Source organism: Natrix helvetica, assembly GCF_964273705.1.
Source record: "Natrix helvetica genome assembly, chromosome: 14".
Lineage (NCBI taxonomy): Eukaryota > Metazoa > Chordata > Lepidosauria > Squamata > Natricidae > Natrix > Natrix helvetica.
The window spans coordinates 12,310,243-12,331,584 of NC_138564.1; the positions used below are offsets into that span (position 1 = coordinate 12,310,243).

Consider the following 21,342-nt stretch of genomic DNA (forward strand, 5'->3'; position numbering starts at 1 on the left):
ATATTTTTATACTGTTCAGTGTCCCTGTATGCTGGTTTGTGCGTGGTCTTCCATACCACTCTCATTACGCTTCTCTGCACACTCGCTCTCCTAACGGGGAGCTTACTTACTTAACATGTGCGTAGGTTAGTGGGAGATTAGATATAGTTTCCTCTAGGCTAAAAAAAAAGGTTTCTGAAATCACACAAGTATTATTGCAAGCGCTTTTGGCTGGTGTGGCAGTGGAAGACGCCAACTTGTCGCCTGTCGATCTGCTCACCTTGGCTCTCCTCCCCCTTTTCCAATTTTGATCAAGGCATTACCTGGGTCTCGTAAACCCCCTCAATGTCTGGAGCAGAGAGGCTGGCGTTGATCTCATTGACGTGCTCCAGGTACATGTCTTCAGGCACGGAGTACTCGTACAGGTGGAAGGCCAAGCCGGAACGAGGAAGAATTCGATTCACCTGCCAAGAGAACAGGGGGAGCTCAGGAGGAGATCTCTTCTGTTTATGCCCTGAAGGGATGGAGAGTTTAATCAATTTGATCCCTTTAGGATGGTAAATTGTTTCAACTCCTATCCTTAAAACGACGCTATAGAGCACCAAAACAACATGACACAAGCAGTTTTTCCCCGAACGCCATCACTCTGCTAAATAAGTAATTCCCTCACCACTGTCAAACCATTCACTAAGGCTGCGTTACTATTAGTCTTCTCATCATTCCTATCGTCCATCTCCTCCCACTTATGACTGCAGGACTGTAACTTTGTGGCTTGTTATCCTTATGATTTATATTGTTTCCTGATTGCTTATTGGTACCTTATGACTATCATTAATTGCTGTTCCTTATGATTCTTTTACCGAATGTATCTTGTCTTTTTGTGTACACTGAGAGCATCTGCAACAAAGACAAATTCCTTGTTTGTCCAATCACACTTGGCCAGGAAAGAATTCTAATTCTATTCTATTCTTTTTCTATATTCTATTCTATTCTATTCTATTCTATTCTTTTTCTCTACTATTCTGTTTTATTCTTTCTCTCTATTCTATTCTATAGTCTCTTCTATATTCTATTCTATTCCTATTCTTTTCTATTCATATTGATATTGTTTCCTGATTGCCTATTTGTACCCTAGGATTATCATTAAGTCTTGTACCTTATGATTCCTGATGAATGTATTTTTGTTCTTATGTACACTGAGAGCATCTGCACCAAAGACAAATTCCTTGTGTGACCAATCACACTTGGCCAATAAAGAATTGAATTCTATTCGATTCTTTTTCTCTATTCTATTCTATTCTATTATTTCTATTTCTATTCTAAATTGGCTTTTCCCTGTACAAATCTACCTGCCTGTGGAACGAACCCACCGCTCAGGATCTGCATGTGTTTGGTTCTTAGGAAAGGAGCTAAGCTCTTCTTTTTCAAAAAAATCTGGGTCTCTTCAGTTTAAATCAGTTAATTGCTAAGGTGGTCCTCAACTTACACCAACTGAGCCCAAAGTGGATGTTGCTATGCGAGACGAGTGAGCTTTGCCCCATTGTTACAACTTTTCCTGCCACATTTATTAACGGAATCGCTGCCGTCATTAAAATTAGCCAGACAGTTGCTAAGTGAACCTGGCTTCTCCCTCAACTTGGCTTGTCGGAGGAGCCTTCCCACAAGGACAATTCGAGAAGAGATGGGAAATTAATGCACTGGATCGTTCTGCTCCTGGAGTTTAAGGTACCTTTTTGTAGACGGTGCTCTCTTCCGGTTTAGGGATGCGCTGGTTGATGTAGAAGATACGTGGGACGTTCAGTTTCAGGCAGTAGAGATCGCTTCCGATTACAGCCCATAGCTTGAAGAGGCCTGGCTGGCCAGTCTCGGCAATCTGGCAGGGGGGGAAAAGGGGGATAAGGACCAGGTCTCCAATCAAGAGGAAAATCGTGATTTTTGTCAACTCCAAAGGGGAATCCTCGGGGAAAAAAGGCAAAAGACGCTCGGATTGTTTTCTCAAGATGCTACAAATGCTAGCAAGGAAAAGAAATGTGAGCAGTTTAGGGCAGCGGTCACCAACTGGTGGTCCATGAGAAAAATTTGGTGGCCTGCAGAAAAATTATTTGCATTTTTTTATATTGCATTAAATCAGGGGTCCTCAGTAGTTTGAGGACCCCTGGGCCAGATATGTGCAATGACCACTTGTGTTGCTGCAGAGAGTCTCCCCTTTCGGGGTCTTTTTGCGTGGTCGGAGGGGGGGGGGCAGAAATTCTGACTTGGGGTCTGCTTTGGCCTCCTAGTGGTACGGGGCTTTGGGCGAAGAGCCGGAGGGCCTCGTTCCAGTGGGACTGCATCATGGCCTGGAACTGGCTGACCATCTCAGCCCGCTGAGCCTCCAGGCGCCAGGACCTGGCCTTGCACTCCCGCAGGTCCTCCCTCTGCTTGGAAAGCCTATGCTCCTAGACCTCAGTGAGGAGCTTCTTCTGAGCCACCTTCTCAGTCAGATCCGATTTGAACTGAGCTCTTTTGCCAACTCTTTCTCCTGGGGGCTGCTTCGCTCCAGCAACTGCTCCCTGTTGGGGCCCTAAGGAGCCCGGGTGGGCAGGCAAGGAGGGGCGAGTAGAGAAGGCAAAGCCCCTCGATGTGAGTGACATTGAGTTGGCCACACCCACCCAGTCACATGACCACTTAGCCACACCCACCCAGCCAGTCATTAGGCAGATCCTACTAGTGGTCTGTGGGATTTAAAATTATGAGGTCCGAAAGGTTGGTGATCCTTGGTTAAGGGTATTGCCCCTTGTGAAAGGCAATCAGAGTCTAAGGAAGAATAATCCGAATTTTGCACCGGAGTAAAAATGGGAGCAAAGAAAAAGAAGGAATGCTCTTAGGAATTCCAACTTAAGCTCTGCTCCGGGGACTCTTGGCCCTTCAATCACAGGACGGCTCCCATCGTGATGGGGTAGACGGGAATTCTGTTTTGTCCCGCAAAAGATTCTGGGAATCGAAGTACAACATAGCTAGAGGATTATCAGGTCACCGTATAAGCAGCGCTGCCCGCACTGAACGTCGTAGCTTACGTGCCCACCGTCCTCGGCAGGGAGGGTGCCCATACCTGGACTACTTGCCACGGCATGTCAAGGATACTCCGCGCAGTCTTGCGCAGGAAATTGCTCAGCCCCTTGGAGGGCCCGGCCCGGATCACTCCGCCCCCGGGGGCTGCTTCTCCGTTGGCCAGCCTCCGCCTCTTCCGGCGCTCCTGGCGTTGTCGGGCCTGCAGCTCCCACTTCTTCTTATGGTAGCGCAGCCAGAGAAGGCGCTCGTCCTGCGGCGGAGCAAAGCAGACGGAGGCAGCGGTTGGGAGGGGCGACAGGGAGCTGCAAAGCAGTCTCAGGTGCTTGAGCTCAGGCACCTAAAACATTTCACCTAGACCAGAGGTACCCAATCTTTGGAGCTTGGCGGTCCGGCTGGAGGGGGGTGGAGAGGGGAACTCTTCTGTCTCAAGGACCGTCCCGTAGATTTCCACTGCTCTCCTCTCCTCTGCCTTCTGCGCATTCGCTAATCAGGCACTGGACTCAGCTGTTCCTCCTCTTCCTCATCAGCCCACCTCCAGACCTGTTGACTCTCCATCTAAGGGCTGACCCACGGCCCAGACTCTGCCTCTGTTTCTCTCTCTCTCTCTGACAGCTCCATTCCCTCTTTCCCCTCGGAGCTCCCAGGTTGCCTTGATGCGAGCGCTGAATCCGTACAGCTGCTGGAAGGGTCGGTGGCCAATAGGCCACAACCCCTATGCCCAATACACCTTGAGTTGGAACTGCTCTCCACAGGGGTAACCAAGCCCATCTGAGCAATGGCGATAAACCTGCAATAACTTCCTTTTTCTGAAACTATCTCAGGGGTGAAGGGATCAACGGCTTTCCCAGCGGGGCAGCCCCAACCTCAAAGCAACCCTTGCTGCTAATTGGCTGAGAAGCTTTCGGCCTGCTCTCCGATGCAGTTGCAGTCCTGAGGAAGGTGACTTACCTTAGTGGAGCCAACGGGCGGTGGGGGTCCCAGGATCTCCCTCCAGGACTGGGTGAGCTCCAGAGCTTGGGACTGCTGCTGGCTCTCCTCCGCCGTGGGGATTCGTTTACGCTTGCTTGATATGGGGGGCACTGGCTGCAGAGGTTTGGTGACCCCAAAATCTTCCATATCGGCCACCTGACTATTCGGGGTATTCTCCCTGGGTAAGTTAGTGGAGACCTACAGGGAAAGCCCAAAGATGATTATATGAAAGAGGTTAGCTCTGCCATCTTCGCTACAGTTGACTGGCATCCTGGCATAACTGGAGGGAGAGGGGGGGTGTAAGAGGAAATTGGGGAAGGTGGGCAGGTGGAGAGGAGAAGGTTGTAAGGTGGGGGGGGGGAAGACAAGTGGCCAGATTTAACCGCCTCGAGGACGCCTGGCCTGGGAACGAATGCAAAATGTCTTTGAGACATGCCTACAATCAAAGCAGTCCTCCAAACATCAAAGCAGAATATTGTTGAACACCGGTATATAAGTCCGGTATATAGGTCTGTAAGTGCTGTTGCTATAGGGACATGTCTTTGTCCTGCCCTTAAGCCCCACATGGGACGCGGTGGCTCAGGGGCTAAGATGCTGAGCTTGCCGATCGGAAGGTCAGCAGTTCGGCGGTTCAAATCCCTAGCGCCGCGTAATGGAGTAAGCTCCCGTGACTCATCTCAGCTTCTGCCAACCTAGCAGTTCGAAAGCAGGTAAAAAATGCAAGTAGGAAAATAGGGACCACCTTTGGTGGGAAGGGAACAGCGTTCCGTGCGCCTTTGGCGTTGAGTCATGCCGGCCACATGACCACGGAGATGTCTTCGGACAGCGCTGGCTCTTCGGCTTTGGCACGGAGATGAGCACCGCCCCCTAGAGTCGGGAACGACTGGCACAGATGTGCCAGGGGAAGCTTTACCTTTACCTAAGCCCCACAGGCCAGAGGCTGTGGCAGAGAACTGTAGGTGTGTAATCTTACCTGTCTTTTGCCTTCGCTGGCAAAGAGCTCACTGATTTTCTTCTGCTTGTACACATCGTTTTTCTCCAGCAGCTTCTTGTGCAGCCAATCAGGGTGACGGACACGAGGCACTGGATTCTTTACCTGTCAGGAAGCCTCACATTTAGCCCTCCCTCTTGGTTTTCATTTCTTTCCCCTTTTCCAGTGAGGATGGCACATCGTTTACGTTGGTTATATCACGTCACTGGGGGTGGGGGTGGGAGGACGGGGACACCTGATAGCAGGGTTCCAATATTTGAAGAGCTGCCACAAAGAAGAGGGGCTTAAGTTATTTTCCCAAGCACCTGAAGGCAAGACAAGAAACGAAGGATGGAAACTAATCAAGGAGAGAAGCAACTTAGAACCAAGGAGAAACTTCCTAACGGTGAGGACAATTAACCAGTGGAACAGCTTGCCACCAGAAGTTGTGGGTTGCGGTTATCACTGGAGGCTTTTAAGAAAAGCCTGGACAGACATCTGTCTGAAATGGGATAGGGTCTCTTGCTTCAGCAGGGGGTTGGACTAGAAGACCTCCAAGGTCTCTTCCAGCTGCATTCGGATTAATTCTGATTGATTTTCTCCTTCATTCCGGGTTGCTTCTCTCCTTGATTAGTTCCCATCCATTGTTTCTTGCCCTGCCTTCAGGTGCTTCGGAAGATAAATTGACCCCCTCTTCTTTGGGGCAGCCCCCCAAATACCGGAATACTGCTATCATGTCGCCCCCTAATACTTCTTTTCTTTAGACTAGCTAAACCCAAGTCTTTCGACAACCCGCCATGGCCGACTCCTGCTCTCCTGCTGGATCAGGGGGGTTGGACTAGAAGACCTCCAAGGTCCCTTCCAACCCTGTCATTCTGTTCTGTTTTGCTACTTAGTGGCGTGGGGGGCTGGCCCCACTCCCCAAGGATTCACTCCTAAGTATAACTTACCTGCTGCAGTGCTGCCGGAATGGTGATAATCTTTTGGATGGTGCTACCCAGCCTTTCAATGTAATAATCCCAGTCCAGGATCTGTGGATAAAACAGGCAACCCCCGATGAAGCCCACCAGGTCACCCGAGTTAAAGCTCTGGTTATTCACGGCGGCAACCAGGAGTCACTTCCAGGAATCCTGGGGAAGCACGGTTTTTTTTCAACAAGCCATGAGAATATGGACCAGTAACCAGATCGAACCCGTTCAATTCGGCCTCATCTGCTTACCGTTCGGATGTCGAAATCCTGCAGCGAAGGGCTTTTGAGCCACTTCCGGAGGTAATGCTTGCGCACCGAGAGCTCGGCCTGGAAAATGGCCAGGGGGATGGCTCTGGGTGGAAGGAAGAACAGAATTGCGGTTGTGGTTAGTTGCAAAGTCGTCTCCGACCCGTCGTGACTTTGGGAGGGGCCGCTTATCATCCGCTTGTAGCCTCACTCCCAAGTCGACCCCTGTTCTTTAGCTGTTCCCTTCGTCTGGCAACTCTGCGCATGCGCACACTGGGAACAGGCTCCAGCTGTTCCTCTGCCTCACTGATGTCAGCTGATAACTGCCTGTCACGTTTCCTAACGATGCCGTAATTGATTCATGATAGTCGAGCCAATGTTTTAATACAAAAGCCAGTATTAATAGCTTCATTAGGCAAGTTTTGCTCACAGTCAAACCTCTGCTTTGTTTTACTTGCTTCTGAACTCCCCCCCCCGTTCCTTCCCTCCCCTCAGTCTGTGTCATAAATCACGTTACTCAATAGATACACCCCTCCCAACCCAGCAGCAGTAATCTGAGATCCGGATCCAGTGGAATGCACTCCCACTCATTCTGTCCCCCATGACAACACGGAGAGTTGACAGCGAGTTGCCTCCTGCCAACACCCTCTTATCTTTCTTGGTGACCTCAATTTACCTCGTTTATTGGACCCTGAATGAATGTACATCTGAACCGATACATGCAACCCCATACAATGCCATTACTACTCAACACGGTGGATGTACCTCTCTGTCACCGGGGAGCCTTCTGGTTTCTTGGAGATGATAAACCTGCAGCTCAGGCCGGCATCCTTCACCATCTGGTCCCCAAGAAATTCAGCCAGGCGCTTGGCTGTGCTGATGGAAGTGGATTTTTGCTCTCCGTAATCCTCCAGCTTCCGAGACATGGATCGATTCTCCGAGATCAACTCAAACAGCTCGGAATCAGGCATATTGGCTGCCTGGAATGGGGAAAACCACATTTATTTTCTGCAGCTGTACGGATTCAGTGCTCTCGTCAAGCTTCATCCACTCCGCGGTACATTTCAACAGCCGGCATGCTCAACCGCGGAAGTAAAAGGAAGAGGCGAGAGCAGCAAGATCACTGATAATTTATTCTCCTCGTTTTGGTTTCCGCGAAGTCCCATTTAAAGAGTAGAATGGCAACATTCTGGGTCAAAAAGCAGCTGGGTGACTTCAAAAATACGAAACAGCTCCCAAAATCTGTTTTTCACTGTATGAATCCTCATCAACTTTTAACGACTCCATAATCCCTTGCGGGTTGGATGGGCAACTGAATGGAGCTGCATTTTTACTGGCCGGATGCCCTTCCCTGTTGCCACTACGGAGTTTTGTTCAGCAGATCAATTCTCATTGTGCCCAGAGAGAGAAATATCTGCCTCTACCTAGGATCGAACGAACAACCTCCCGATTGTGAGGCGACAGCGCCACCTGTAGGCCACCCCACCACCACTCCTGATGTCATTTCATAATGACTCCTGATCATCACCTTCATTTAACGACCCCGTCATCCCTTGCGGGAGTGGAGTCTGGGCAACTGAATGGAGCGGAGTGTTTTACTGGCCAGATGCCTTCCTGTTGCCAATGCGGAGTTATGGGAATGTCTATTGGAAAACGCCTGCTTTCCCAGTTCTCCCTCCTGGGGGTGGGGTAGGTAGCTACAAAAACACTGTGGGATCAACCTGTCCGTCTGCTGCAGGAAGAAATCCGCCTCCCGACACCCACCTTGCTGTACAGAACATCGAGCCAGTAATCGGCTACTTTGGCGACCGAAGCATAGACCTCCTCCAGGCTCGTGCCCTTCAGGAAGGCCTCGAAGACGGATGACTGGAAAATCTTCACCAGCTGCAGCTCTCCTCGCCGCTTCACCTCGAAGCCCTTCAGCTCAGCCAAGGAACCATCTTCATTGAAGACGGCGTATCTGCGACACAGCCGTCGGCATCATCAGGACCAAGGCAAACGCCCTCCGCCCCCACGCCTACGGTTGATTTGGGTGGCAATCGCCGAGCACTACCGCCCTGCCGAATCCAGACGTGCCAGCGTGCTCGTTTGCCACGTTTCAGTACCACTTCCAGCCTCCCTTTGCCCCACCTGCCCTACCCAGCAATAGCAATGGGCACTTAAGACATCGAACTCCTGGCAGTCGGCAGAGCTAGCCTGCAATGCTGCCTTCTCACCACTGGGAGGGAGGGAAGGAAAGGGCAATAGCACTTAAGACTTATATACCGCTTCACAGTGCTTTTACGGCCCTCTCTAAGCAATTTGCAGAGTCAGCATATTGCCCCCCAACAATCTTGGTCCTCGGAAGGCCCAGGCAACCTTGAGCCAGTCAGGATCGAACTCCTGGCAGTGAGCAGAGTTAGCCTGCAATGCTGCATTGTAACCACTGTGCCACCATAGCCCTCCCTTCCCCCTTAGCAATGGCACCTAGACTTATATACCGCTTCACAGTGCTTTTACAGACCTCTCTAAGCGGTTTTATACAGCCTCTTTCCCCCAACAATCTGGGTCCTCATTTTATCAACCTCATAAGGACGGAAGGCTGAGTTGGTGAGAATCGAACTGCCAAACTGCAGGCAGCAGAAATAAGACTGCAGTACTGCACTCTAACCACTGCGCCACGGTGGCTCTCTAAGGGAGACTCCTTCCTGAAAGTTCTGTCTTCCCAATGCTGGACTCTCACCTTTTCTTCAGCTTCTTGCCTTCCTCCTTGGAGGCCGGAAGGATCATAGCCAGGTAGGGCCCGTCTACTTCAAAAAAGATGCTATTCTCCGAGCGGGAAACATACTTGAGGGATGCTGGGTCCACCAGTTCCTGGTACTGGTTGTTTGTAAAACCCTCCTAAACAAAAAATGGACAGAAACATACTTGGTACCCTGTTGTTTCCGCTAAAGAAAGGGAAGGCGCATTACAACACAGGGTACAAGCTTTGTGTCAGAGTAGATATATTCATGAACTAGAATACGGCTTTGTAACAAGGTCAGCCAATGGGAGCTCAAACACTTTGGAGCCTGGGCGCGGCTTAGCTGTGTAGCTCTGAGTCTGTGTTTAAGCCAAACTAGTCTGCAAGTCTGATCTAAACTAAAACCGATCTCTTCTCTCTAACATGTTGGAAGAAACACTCTTGGTATTGTATATATGCCTCTTGTGTCATATTATATATGAAGAGAATGAATCCTGCTGAATCAGTTACCTGTGTGTGCTTTCTGGATGGGATTGCTGCAACAAACTCTGACGCTTGGCTACAGGTGTTTGCTGCGCAGTTTGCGAATCGTACCGCTTGTTTTTTCACGCATGCGTATTGAGCAAGGACAAAAATTACGTTTTGCTAACCTTCCTTTACACAGTTCAGGCCTGCGGTGCCCGAAGGAGCCAATCTCTCAGATTCCTCTCTGGTGTTACACAATCCCACACGAATACCGTGTTTCCCCGAAATTAAGACAGGGACTTATTTTCTTTTGACCCCCCCTCCGAAATAAGCGCTTGGCCTTATTTTCGGGGAGGGTCTTATTATTTTTGAGGTGCAGGAGGCGGCGAGCGTGGTCACCTCATGGCTGCTGCTGTGTTGCAATATTTTCGGGGAGGGCTTATTTTAGCGCATGCGCTCAAAAGCTCCGATTGGACTTATTATCCGGGGAGGTCTTATTTCCAGGGAAACTGGGCATTTTTATTTGCATTCTACTGGCTTTGGCTCGCTTGAGATTGTCCAATCAGCAGTAAGTTTCTAGACAAAAACCTTTCCCAATTTATCCAACGTAGAATACTGGAAATGTCCCAAGAATCTCAGTGACAATTAAGGGCTGCCCCCAGAGACCTTCTTAATGAGCTCCATACATGGATGCTAGCGACTGAACTGTGGGAAGTGACTCTATATCCCGTGGCACCAGATCACCGGAGAAGAGAACGTGGTGTGAAACTCCTCACCTTCACCATGATGTTCAACATCGCCCCTGGATAGGAGACGGTCACCTTGGGTTTCTTGGAATGGGTTGACTTGATGACAAAGTTCTCTGGAAAGCTGTTTGGAAGCACGCACCATATCCCATCGGTGTCGAGCTCTAAGGGTCGCCTGCGTAGCGGAAAACAGGAGAAGAACAAGTCGCGGAATGCCATACCACGGCCAAAGGCCGTCAATGCTATGGTGGTTCAAAGGTATATTCTGAAAACTCTTTTATGTTCTGCCCGGATAACTGAAAAGGCGTCTCTAATTTGAACAGAGCACAAACTGAATAAAAGGAGTGGGGACTGTGGGGTCCTGGGTGCTCTCTGAGTTTGGTGGTTTTCTTGCAGACCTTTCATGACCCAACTAGGTTACATCATCAGTGCTGGAAGGGAGAGGAGGTAGTGGAGTGGAGGAGGAGCAAGAGGAGAAAGAGGAGGAGATGGATTGCATGGTCCTTAAGTGCTCTCTGAGCTTGGTGGTTTTCTTGCAGACATTTCATGACCCAACTAGAGAACATCATCAGTGCTAGAAGGGAGAGAGGTTTGCAGAAAGATGAGGAGGAGGTAGATAACTGTGGGGTCATTTCATGACCCAACTAGGGAACATCATCAGTGCTAGAAGGGAGTGGAGATTGCAGAGAGGAGGAGGAGAAAGAGGAGAAGGGAGGAGGAGGAAAAAGGGGGGGGAGGAGGACTGTGGGGTCCTTGGTGCTCTCGGAGCTTGGTGGTTTTCCTGCAAACCTTTCATAAACCAACTAGGTAACATGATCAGTACTGGAAGGGGGTACGGTTTGTGGAGAGGAGGAGGAGGAGGAGGAGGAGGAGGAGGAGGAGGAGGAGGAGGAGGAGGAGGAGGAGGAGGAAGAATGTGGAATCCTTAGTGCTCTCTGAGCTTGGTTGTTTTAAGACATTTCATGACCCAACTAGGTAACATCATCAGTAGTAGAAGGGAGTATGGTTTGTGGAGAAGAGGAAGAGAAGGACAACGACTGGGGAGTCCTTAGTGGACTGTGAGCTTGGTTGTTTTCTTTAAGACATTTCATGACCCAGCTAGGCAACATCACCAGTACTAGAAGGGAGGAGCATGGTTTGTGGAGAGGAGGAGGAGGAGGAGGAGGAGGAGGAGGAGGAGGAGGAGGAGGAGGAGGAGGAGGAGGAGGAGGAGGAGGAGAACGTCTTCCTATTTATCTGCGAATTCCCAGCAGCTCCCTCAAGGACTCACCCAATCTGCTCGATCAGTTCCCTGGCCTGAGTGATGATATTGGCACCGGTGAAGCAGACAATGCCAGCCATTTCCATAGAATACCAGCGGGCCCTGCGCCAGGGAGAGAGAGAGAAAACGCGGGGTAGGAACGGGTTCCCAAGTTCTAGGCCTGGCGTTGCCACACCCCGAGGAGGTTTCAATGCTCCGTGCCTGGAGTTGCCTTGGGGGAGATGAGCAGCAGACATACGTAAGTTTAGTCAAATAAATTCATTTGCTCCGGAAGTGCCTGGAAGCCTGAGGCGAGAGGGACAACCGTGACCTGGATGACGGAGAATCTCTACAGACCTTTAGCCGTACAGTTTGGGATGGACCCCCTTGGAATGGGGTGGGAATAGGAATGGATTTCCAGAGGAAAAATTGCAGACTATGGGAACCATTTGCACCACTCAGGTGATCCCGAGGACTACAGGTAAACCTCCGAGAGGCCTCAACGGCTCTCTCAAAGGATGCAAATGACCAGCTGTCTGCAAGGAGTATCAATCCTTCCATTTCCCCAACATTCGGTCAGAGCTTGAAGAAGCTCCTTGGATGAGAAGCAAAGCACCTTCAGAGAAAAACCAGAAAGTCCAGTGTGCTCCGTTTCACACTCACCCTTTGCGCATGACGTAACCATAGAAGGAGTTGAGGATGCACTTGTGTGCCAGCTGCAGGGAGTCATACAAGATCTCCATGTTCTTGCAACGCTTCACTTCGGAGGCGTCGGCCATTTCAGTGGCAGCTGCCAGCTTCTTCTTCCACACCTGGAACGGGGAGACAGGACACAGACAGACAGTCCTTGCAGGAAGGAAAAATAAATCCACCTTTGGAGGCTCAGAGAGAGATTTCCTGGGGCTTAAAGCAACAGCCTCTTTAGGGCTGAGTTTAGGTTCTTGCAACTCATTATTGTTCAGTCCGAACAGCAGCAACATCTTCCTTAGGCAAGGACTCCACTTTCCTAGGAAGGCAGGGAGTTTTTACTTTAGGCCAGGGGTGTCAAACGTCAAAGGTTTTCCCCTTCGCATTTGAGCATCCAAGAAGGGATAGGGAAGGAGAAAGGGAAAGACAAAGGAAAGATGGAAAGAGAGCAAGGAAGGAAAAAGAAGGAGTGAGGGGAAGGAAGAAAAAAGCAGAATGAAGAGGGAGTTAATGGGTTACTCAAAGAACAGCTGGAGCCTGTTCCCAGTGTGCGCATGCGCAGAGTTTCCAGACGAAGGGAACAGCTGAAGAACAGGGGTCAACTTGGGAGTGAGGCCACAGGTGGAGGATGAATGGCCCCTCCCAGAGGAAATAAAGAGGAGCGACAGGGGAGTGGAGTTTGCAGGAGACCATCAGTTCGCTTCATTGGTTCGTGACTCTCCGAGACTCCTGGCCAAGTTCTGCAGATCTCGGCCTGTCCGCTCTCCAAGCCAGAGAAGGTCTGTGACCTTAAATCCTCCCTGGAAAGACTTTGCTGGATGTGAATGAGCAGAATTTATAGGAAATTAATAAAAGGGGGTTTTGTCGGGACTAGGAGTTTGCTTCAGGCTCTCGGGAAGCCTCGGTCAGAACAGTCACAGAAATTTAAACCTCATATTGCTTGTTTCCCTGCAGCTTGGAGGGTAAAAGTCAGTCCAATTATCTGAAAGGCACACAGGTTTGGCTTTTGACCCAAATAACCCCACTCGTACCTTATGTAATCCTTTAAACTCATAGCGGCGATCCCGAAAAGCCCGGACTGTATCTACGTAGAAGGAGTTTTCTCGCTGACATATAGTTGTGACACGTTCCTCCACTTTCGTCACGTGGATCTTCTTGTAAGCTTTGCGACAATAATCTGCTCCAAAGATACGGAGGTATTTTAATCCCAAATACAGGAAATCATTCCAGATATTCCCCATACACATATAGGTAGTCCTTGACTTACAACAGTTTGTTTAGTGGCTGTTTCACACTTGTGACCGTTGCAGCATCTCCTTGGTAACCTGATTTATTTGGGGGGTGGTCAACTGACTCACATTTATGACGGCTGCAGTGTGCCCGGCGTCACATAATCCCCTTTTGCGACTCTCTGACAAGCAGTGTCAATGGGGAAGCCAGATTCACTTAAAAACTGGGTTGGTCACTGAATAATTGCGGTGGTTCGCTTAACAAACAGAAAGTCGTAAAATGGGGCGGAACCCTCTTAAACAAATTTCTCACTTAGCAGCGTCAATTTGGGCCTCAATTTTGTGGTCATAGATTGAGGACTGCCTGTATATCATTCACCAATTTCGTGTTTCGCTTCACATTGGCTGCATCACTTGCATTAAAAGATCAGCTTATCGGTGAGATGGGTGGCCTTTAATAATAATAATAATAATAATAATGCCCCTCTTCACTTGCTCACCTGGAATGAATACAGTATTTCCCCCAAAATAAGACTGAGTCTTATATTAATTTTTGCTCTAAAAGACGCATTAGGACTTATTTTCAGGTGACGTCTTATTTTTGTTGTTGTTGTTACAACGGACGTACTAAATGCGTCCGTCTTACAACCCTCTCTAAGCGGTTTACAGAGTCAGCCTTTTGCCCCCAACAATCTGGGCCTCCTCATTTTACCCACCTCGGAAGGTGGGAAGGCTGAGTTGACCTTGAGCCAGTCAGGATCGAACTGCTGGCATGGAGCAGTGAATTAGCCTGCAATACTGCATTCTAACCACTGGGACGGAAGGAAGGGAAGAAGGAAGGAAGGAAGGGAAGGGAAGGAAAGAAGAAAGAAAGAAAGGAAAGATAAAAGAGAGGAAGGAAGGAAGGATAAAAGGGAGGGAGTGTGGAGGGAAGGAAGGAAGGACAATAGCAGTAGCATTTAGACTTATATACCGCTTTGCGGTGCTTTTACACCCCTCTCTAAGCGGTTTACGGAGTCAGCCTCTTTCCTCCAACAATCCGGGTCCTCATTTTGTCCACCTCGGAAGGACGGAAGGCTGAGTCGACCTTGAGCCAGTCAGGATCGAACTGCTGGCATGGAGCAGTGAATTAGCCTGCAATACTGCATTCTAACCACCGGGACGGAAGGAAGGGAAGAAGGAAGGAAGGAAGGGAAGAAGAAAGAAAGAAAGAAAGGAAAGATAAAAGAGAGGAAGGAGGGAAGGATAAAAGGGAGGGAGTGTGGAGGGAAGGAAGGAAGGACAATAGCAGTAGCATTTAGACTTATATACCGCTTTGCGGTGCTTTTACACCCCTCTCTAAGCGGTTTACGGAGTCAGCCTCTTTCCTCCAACAATCCGGGTCCTCATTTTGTCCACCTCGGAAGGACGGAAGGCTGAGTCGACCTTGAGCCAGTCAGGATCGAACTGCTGGCATGGAGCAGTGAATTAGCCTGCAATACTGCATTCTAACCACCGGGACGGAAGGAAGGGAAGAAGGAAGGAAGGAAGGGAAGAAGAAAGAAAGAAAGAAAGGAAAGATAAAAGAGAGGAAGGAGGGAAGGATAAAAGGGAGGGAGTGTGGAGGGAAGGAAGGAAGGACAATAGCAGTAGCATTTAGACTTATATACCGCTTTGCGGTGCTTTTACACCCCTCTCTAAGCGGTTTACGGAGTCAGCCTCTTTCCTCCAACAATCCGGGTCCTCATTTTGTCCACCTCGGAAGGACGGAAGGCTGAGTCGACCTTGAGCCTGGTGAGATTTGAACTGCCCAAATTGCAGGCAGCCGGCAGGCAGCAGAAGTAGCCTGCAGTACTGCTCTCTAACCACTGCGCCACCTCAAGATCTTCTAAGATCTTAATTGGGGCTTATTTTGGGGAGCAGGGCTTATATTACGGGCATCCTAAAAAAAAATCATGTTAGGGTTTAATTTTCCGGTTAGGCCTTATTTTGGGGGAAAATACGGTATCAGCCTCTACTTTGAACTTGAAAAAAGTTCAGAATTTCTCTCCTGGTACCAAGGACGTTTCGTTCTCACCCGCCAATCGCTTCTTTTCGTATTTGGCTTGATCTTCTCGAGACAGCTCGTGAAACGCCCGGGGAGGCCCATCTGGGAAAAGAGCAGGAAACTTTTCCGATTCCAATTGCTGCTGGATACGGTGAAACTCGCTCCGGCTCGCTGGCACTGCCGATGGGAGGGAGGGGAAAAAGCGAGCTAAGAATACTTCTGAAGAGTCAGACACGGAGAATGTGAACTAAAAGAATCACGCTCGAGCCAACGGACATTAAGACTCACTGAATTCTCCCCTCCACTGCCAAGTCATTCTCCGTTGACAGCTGGCCCCGGGCTTGTTGAAGTCACAAGCGGCACAGGTTGCCTCGTCCACCATAGCCGAGGGCTGAGGGGAAAGAAAGCATTCATGGAGAAAGCCATGTGGGTGCATGCATAATTTTGTTTTATTTTGCCTTGTTTATGTAGCGCATATTGGAGGGGGTGATCCTTTGAGAGCTGTACGCGACGGAATTTCATTTTAATGTATGAGCCACGGTGGCGCAGTGGTTAGAGTGCGGTACTGCAGGCTACTTCTGCCGGCTGCTGGCTGCCTGCAATTTGGCAGTTCAAATTTCACCAGGCTCCTGATTTTGGTTTTCCTGAAAGGACTCTGTAAACCACTTAGACAGGGCTTTAAAGCACTGTGAAGCGGTATATAAGTCTACGTGCTATTGCTTTTATCCTTCCTTCCTTCCTTCCTTCCTTCCTTTCCTTTTCTTTCCCTCCCTCCCTTCCTTCCTGTGCAGTGATTAGAATACAGCATTACAGGCTAAGTCTGCCAACTGTCGGCAGTTCAATCCTGACAGGGCTCAAGGTTATTATTATTATTTTATTATTTCTTTGGATTTATAAACCGCCCCCTCTCCCAAAAAGGTTGACTCAGCCTTCCGTCCTTCCCAGATGCAACTCTTTCTTTGAAGGAAGGAATTTTAAAGTCCCATTCTGACCTTGGACTACAAGATTGCACTTAATCGCTGGAACTCCGTTTTCCTTGGAAGACTGCCCCACCGTGAACCAAAATGAGCATCCCACCCCAAAGAAGAGAATTTAAAGCCTTAGCCCCCCCCCCCAAGCTACCAAGAAAACCACATTCACCTGCAGCCTATTGGTCAAGATGATGTTTGGATACATGGCCCCCACATCCAGATGGTAAATGAGAGGGCATTCGATTCTGTTGGGGACGTCCTTCAGGGAATTCAGTTTCACTTTGATTTCTTCACAAATCTGTTGCAAAGGACAGAGAATGAAGGGAGCTCAGAGAAGAGGAAAGCTTTGGCAGGATCAGGGTTTTTTGCTGAGCTGTGCTTAAAATGATTACACATCGTTGAAGGACACACAACCTGCCTGTTGCCTCATGTCCACATCGATTTCCCTAGGCGTGGAAAGCTTACCTCTTGGAAATTGGTGACCTGCTCTAAGGGAATCCCCTCCTCTTCCTCAATGGCGTGGCGGAGTGTCTTCTCCACGCGTTGCAGTAGGAAGTCAAAGGCAGCCGGGTTCTGAAGAAGACCCAGGAGAGGAAATTAGCATCCCACTTCGGTTAAAGCCCCAAAACAGTGAGTGAAAAAAAATCTATGCAACAGAAGGCAAATGTAATGTAGAAATGTACAGGAGAATATTTGTAGCTGAGGGGCCCTTGGTGCTCTCTAAGCTTGCTTGTTTTCTTGCAGACGTTTCATGACCCAGCTAGGCAAGATCATCAGTGCTAGAAGGGAGCAGGTTTTGTAATTTGCTGCTTGGGAGAACGCCTAGGTCATCCAATCAGTTCTTTGCTACCCACAGGCCTAGACCCTAGGTTAAGGCCTTTCCACTGAAGTCCCAAAGGTGCTTTTTCCCCCCCAAGAGACAACTGGACTTTCTGGTTTTTCTCTTCGAAGAGGTTTCACTTCTCATCCAAGAAGCTTCTTCAGCTCTGTGAAATTAATCTGCCTTATTCAGAGCGGAAGAAGCCTCTTGGATGAGAAGCGAAACCTCTTCCAAGGAAAAAAAAACAAAACAGAAAGCACCTTTGGGACAACCGTGACCCGGATAGCTTGAGAAACTCCATAGACATTTTCCACTGAAGGTTCGTACCATTTTAAAGCGGCAGGGGATATCACTGCGAAAGACCCCCGACTCCAGGGCCTCCACGTGGCCCCCAATGTAGGTCTCCGAGTCGAGTACGTGCCCGTCCTCTGTAAGCTTGTTGAACTCCTGCTCCTGCTTGTTGGGGAAGATGATGTTGGCGTGATAGGCTTGGACCATGAGCAGCGCCTCACACAAGGTTCCTGAGCCTTTCCGGAGCACCTGCCGGAAGAGAAAAGTCGACAGGCTGGAAACAAGGGGAATCCACAACCAACAGAATCTGATCAGGTTATGATGACAGTCGTTCCCTTTAATACTTAAAAAAAAAAAAGATTTATTTTCTCAGTGCGAGGAACGGAGTGCATGGGAAGTCATTGTTTTGACACCAAGATAGACAGCCTCTACAACATGTGGTTTTGGAATAAACAGTTTATTATTATTTTGTATTTAGTAAAGCACATAGTAAGCTCTTGATCACGACTGCCAGGAGTCGTCTAAGATCAGCATTACGCAGCACCCAAAGGGCTTTATGTTAAGACAGGTGAGAAATTGTCTAAGAAACTGTCGAGAAGGAATAGAATAGAATGCAAAAGAATTAAATAGAACAGAATGGAAAACAGAATAGAAAATAGAATAGAGAATAGAATAGAGATAGAAAATAGAATAAAGAATAGAATAGAATAAAATAAAATAGAACAGAATGGAAAATAGAATAGAAAATAGAATAGAAAATAGAATAGAATGGAATGGAATGGAAAATAGAATAGAACAGAATGGAAAATAGAATGGAGAATAGAATAGAAAATAGAATAAAGAATAGAATAGAATAGAAATGAATAGAGAATAGACTAGACTAGAAAAGAAACAGAAATGAATGGAATGGAATAGAGTAGAATAGAATAATGAAAGAAGGAAGGAGAATAGAATAGAATTCTTTATTGGCCAAGTGTGATTGAACACACAAGGAGTTTTGTCTCCAGTGCAGAAGCTCTCGGTGTCCATACAAGCAATAAGTGATAAGTCAGGAACATAGTCAGGGTAAAAATATGTTCATCATAACTCATGAGATGCAACACTTGGGCAAAGAGAAAATGAGGCCCATCCAAGCAAAGGCGAAATGCCCTCTGGCTCACCTCGTCAGGTTCCATCGGAATGATGGTGCACAAGGCAAAGATGAAAGGGTGCACATACTTCATGTACATGTAGTAGGTGGCAACAGCATCGGACACTGAATAGGTGGCCAAAGTCTAGAAAGAATCAAGAGACCAGTTTAATACTCCGGAAGCCAGTGCCCTGAGATGCATTTTTTTCAGGGGGCACAGAGAACGGTCAGGAATCCACCCATTTATTGGCATATGGATTGGGGAAGATCGCTTGTTATTGCTTTCACACTTAAAAGGTTGATAAACTTGCCCCGGGATGGAAATACCTGAGGCTCTTCGATCGCCATTCGGCACATCTCTTCAGGGTCCAGCTCCACCGGATCGTAACCCAACTTCGCTTTGGCGGCTGCTTTTAAGTTGTGGCTGCCCACTGGGAGGTAACTGTCTCTCTTCACCCACCTGCCAAGAGGAATCACAGCACTGAAATCGGGTTGTTAATAAATCAGGGGAGACAACAAAGCTGGCATGGGGAGGAGGAGGAAAGGGGGGGTTCTGGAGGGGAACCAGAAGAAGGACCAAGCCAAGCTTCAATTGGAGTTATATTGGGCCAGTCTCTCTGCACCCCCACCGGACCCCATAGAAATAGCATTTATCCCAATAAATGTTCTGACCGAGGCGTCCCAAGAGCAGGAAGCAGACTCCTGGTCCCGAGAAAAACCCCTTTTGTTAATTGACTGTGGATTCTGCTCCTTCACATCCAGCAAAGTCTTTCGAGGGAGGATTTACGGTCACAGACCTTATCTGGCTTGGAGAGCTGCCAGAGAAGCTCCCAACCCTTACCGGAGACAATCCATGTGGATGCACTGCGAAGATTTGTATTCTCCCTGGCTGTCTTTTTGGAACCCAATTTCCTGCTGCATATTCATTCCATGAACGGCTGCTCTGGCTTCCACAAAAGGCCTGGAGACAGGAGGACAGTTGAGCCACAGGATCAGGCAAGGTCTGCGGTGCCGAACGCAGCAACGTGGTAACAACAAACATTTTTAATCCCAAGCACACAAAAAGAGGAAAGGCCGCTCAGTTCCTCTGTGCCAGGGGTCTCAAATTCAAGGCCCGTGGGCCAGATACGGCCCACGGGGTGCTTAGATGTGGCCCAGGGGGCCGTCCTGGAAACAGCAAAGGAAACAGCCCATGGTGCCTCTGCCAGCAAGAAAGGGAGGGAGCTCTGTTTTCCCTGGCAGAGGGCGATCAAAACAAACTAAAAACAAAACAAAAGGAGAACCGTTTGCCCCTTTTGCATTTGAGCCTGCAGGAAGGGACAGGAAAGGAGGAAGAGAAAGAGGAAAGAGAAAGATGGGAAAAGAGCAAGGAAGGAAAAAAGGAGAGGGGAAGGAAGAAAAGTCTGCTCCTTCACATCCAGCAAAGTCTGCTTTCGAGGGAGGAGAATGGAGAATGAAGAGGGAAGGAAAAAAGGAAGGAAGGGAGGGAGGGAGATTATAATGAGAGTGAGTGAGGGTCTCAGGGAAGTCCTGTCTTAGCACTTGGCCACTACAGGTGCCCCACCAACACGAGTGATGTTGAGCTGGCCACAGCCTCCGGGGTCAACACAACTCTGACGGGGCCCTCAATGAAATAGAGTTTGACACCCCTGCTCTACGCCTTCATGTTCAACTCCCCAAATTCCACAATATTCCATTTTCTTTTCCGTAGGAAAACCAATAAGCAGTCAAGTATCATTCCAAGTTAAGTGGACGTTTTTTGGATGTTCCTTCTATCCTCAAGATTATTATTATTTTTTTTTAAAACATTCCACATGCAAATTAGTTTCTCTGGTGCAAGGATGATGGCCTCCTAAGTCCATCAGGATGGGTGAGCTCACAAGGGAGATTCCACTTGGCTTTTAGAGCCGGTTTCTTTCTTTGGACCAAAGGGTTACTCGGGATAAGCGTATCTCCACGTCTGATCGTGTAGGTACAGATAGCAGGCTTCGTAAACTCTGATCCTCACCAGTCAAAGAAGTCTCCGTTGTATGTCACCATGATAGACGGCTTGGTTTCTTGAACATGTTCAAACCACCGCTGGATAAGATGAGCCTGGGGTTGTTTGTTTGTTTGTTTAAAGGGAAGAAAAGGATATGTGGCATTTAGAGACCGTTATGATTCATGGGTCCCTGCAAACAACCATGCCTGGCTGTCTCTGGGCCTGGGAGGTGAGCAGGGCCAGAAACCATCAATACTTGAGGTCCCAGAGATCAACTAGGCAGGAAAATCTTGCCAGGTTTCTTGCATGCTGCGGACTGGTGTCAGTGTTGGAGACCCCTGGTGTAAACTGCCTGCCTGCCTACCTACTCTATCTATCATCTATCTATCTATCTATCATCTATCTATCTATCTATCTATCTATCGTATCTATCTATCTATCTATCTATCTATCTATCTATCTATCTATCTATCTATCTATCTAATCATCTACCTACCTACCTATCTATCATCTATCTATCCATCCATCCATCCATCCATCCATCTAATCATCTACCTACCTACCCACCCACCCATCCATCCATGTCAGTCTGTCTATCTTATCTCTCTCTCTCTCATCTGCCTATCTACCTACCTATCCATCCATCCATGTCGGTCTGTCCATCTGTCCATTCATGCATCCATCCAACTATTGCTGTCTATCTATCTATCATCTACCTACTTACCTACCAATCCATCCATCCATCATCTACCGAGCTACCTACCTATCAATCTATCCATCCACCTCTATCATCCACCTACCTACTTACCTATCTACCTATCCACCCAACCATCTATGTCTGTCAGTCCGT

The 21,342-nt window shown here is 48.5% G+C and overlaps 1 protein-coding gene across 1 annotated transcript in view; it reads right to left on the reverse strand.

The window, feature by feature from the left end:
• POLE (DNA polymerase epsilon, catalytic subunit) overlaps positions 1 to 21,342 on the reverse strand; it is a gene marked incomplete at its 5' end in the record, with an annotated part of 59,282 nt that overhangs the window by 22,258 nt on the left and 15,682 nt on the right. Inside the window, 23 exons of the mRNA XM_081966537.1 lie at positions 303 to 443; positions 1,709 to 1,852; positions 3,071 to 3,280; positions 3,979 to 4,197; positions 4,973 to 5,095; positions 5,920 to 6,000; positions 6,189 to 6,291; positions 6,951 to 7,165; positions 7,950 to 8,145; positions 8,908 to 9,065; positions 10,149 to 10,293; positions 11,389 to 11,481; positions 12,022 to 12,170; positions 13,077 to 13,222; positions 15,331 to 15,477; positions 15,589 to 15,691; positions 16,441 to 16,569; positions 16,737 to 16,844; positions 17,419 to 17,631; positions 18,543 to 18,656; positions 18,839 to 18,971; positions 19,353 to 19,472; positions 20,520 to 20,605. Coding sequence (XP_081822663.1) covers positions 303 to 443; positions 1,709 to 1,852; positions 3,071 to 3,280; positions 3,979 to 4,197; positions 4,973 to 5,095; positions 5,920 to 6,000; positions 6,189 to 6,291; positions 6,951 to 7,165; positions 7,950 to 8,145; positions 8,908 to 9,065; positions 10,149 to 10,293; positions 11,389 to 11,481; positions 12,022 to 12,170; positions 13,077 to 13,222; positions 15,331 to 15,477; positions 15,589 to 15,691; positions 16,441 to 16,569; positions 16,737 to 16,844; positions 17,419 to 17,631; positions 18,543 to 18,656; positions 18,839 to 18,971; positions 19,353 to 19,472; positions 20,520 to 20,605 — 3,276 coding nt within the window. The remainder of the gene's footprint in view (positions 1 to 302; positions 444 to 1,708; positions 1,853 to 3,070; positions 3,281 to 3,978; positions 4,198 to 4,972; positions 5,096 to 5,919; positions 6,001 to 6,188; positions 6,292 to 6,950; positions 7,166 to 7,949; positions 8,146 to 8,907; positions 9,066 to 10,148; positions 10,294 to 11,388; positions 11,482 to 12,021; positions 12,171 to 13,076; positions 13,223 to 15,330; positions 15,478 to 15,588; positions 15,692 to 16,440; positions 16,570 to 16,736; positions 16,845 to 17,418; positions 17,632 to 18,542; positions 18,657 to 18,838; positions 18,972 to 19,352; positions 19,473 to 20,519; positions 20,606 to 21,342) is intronic.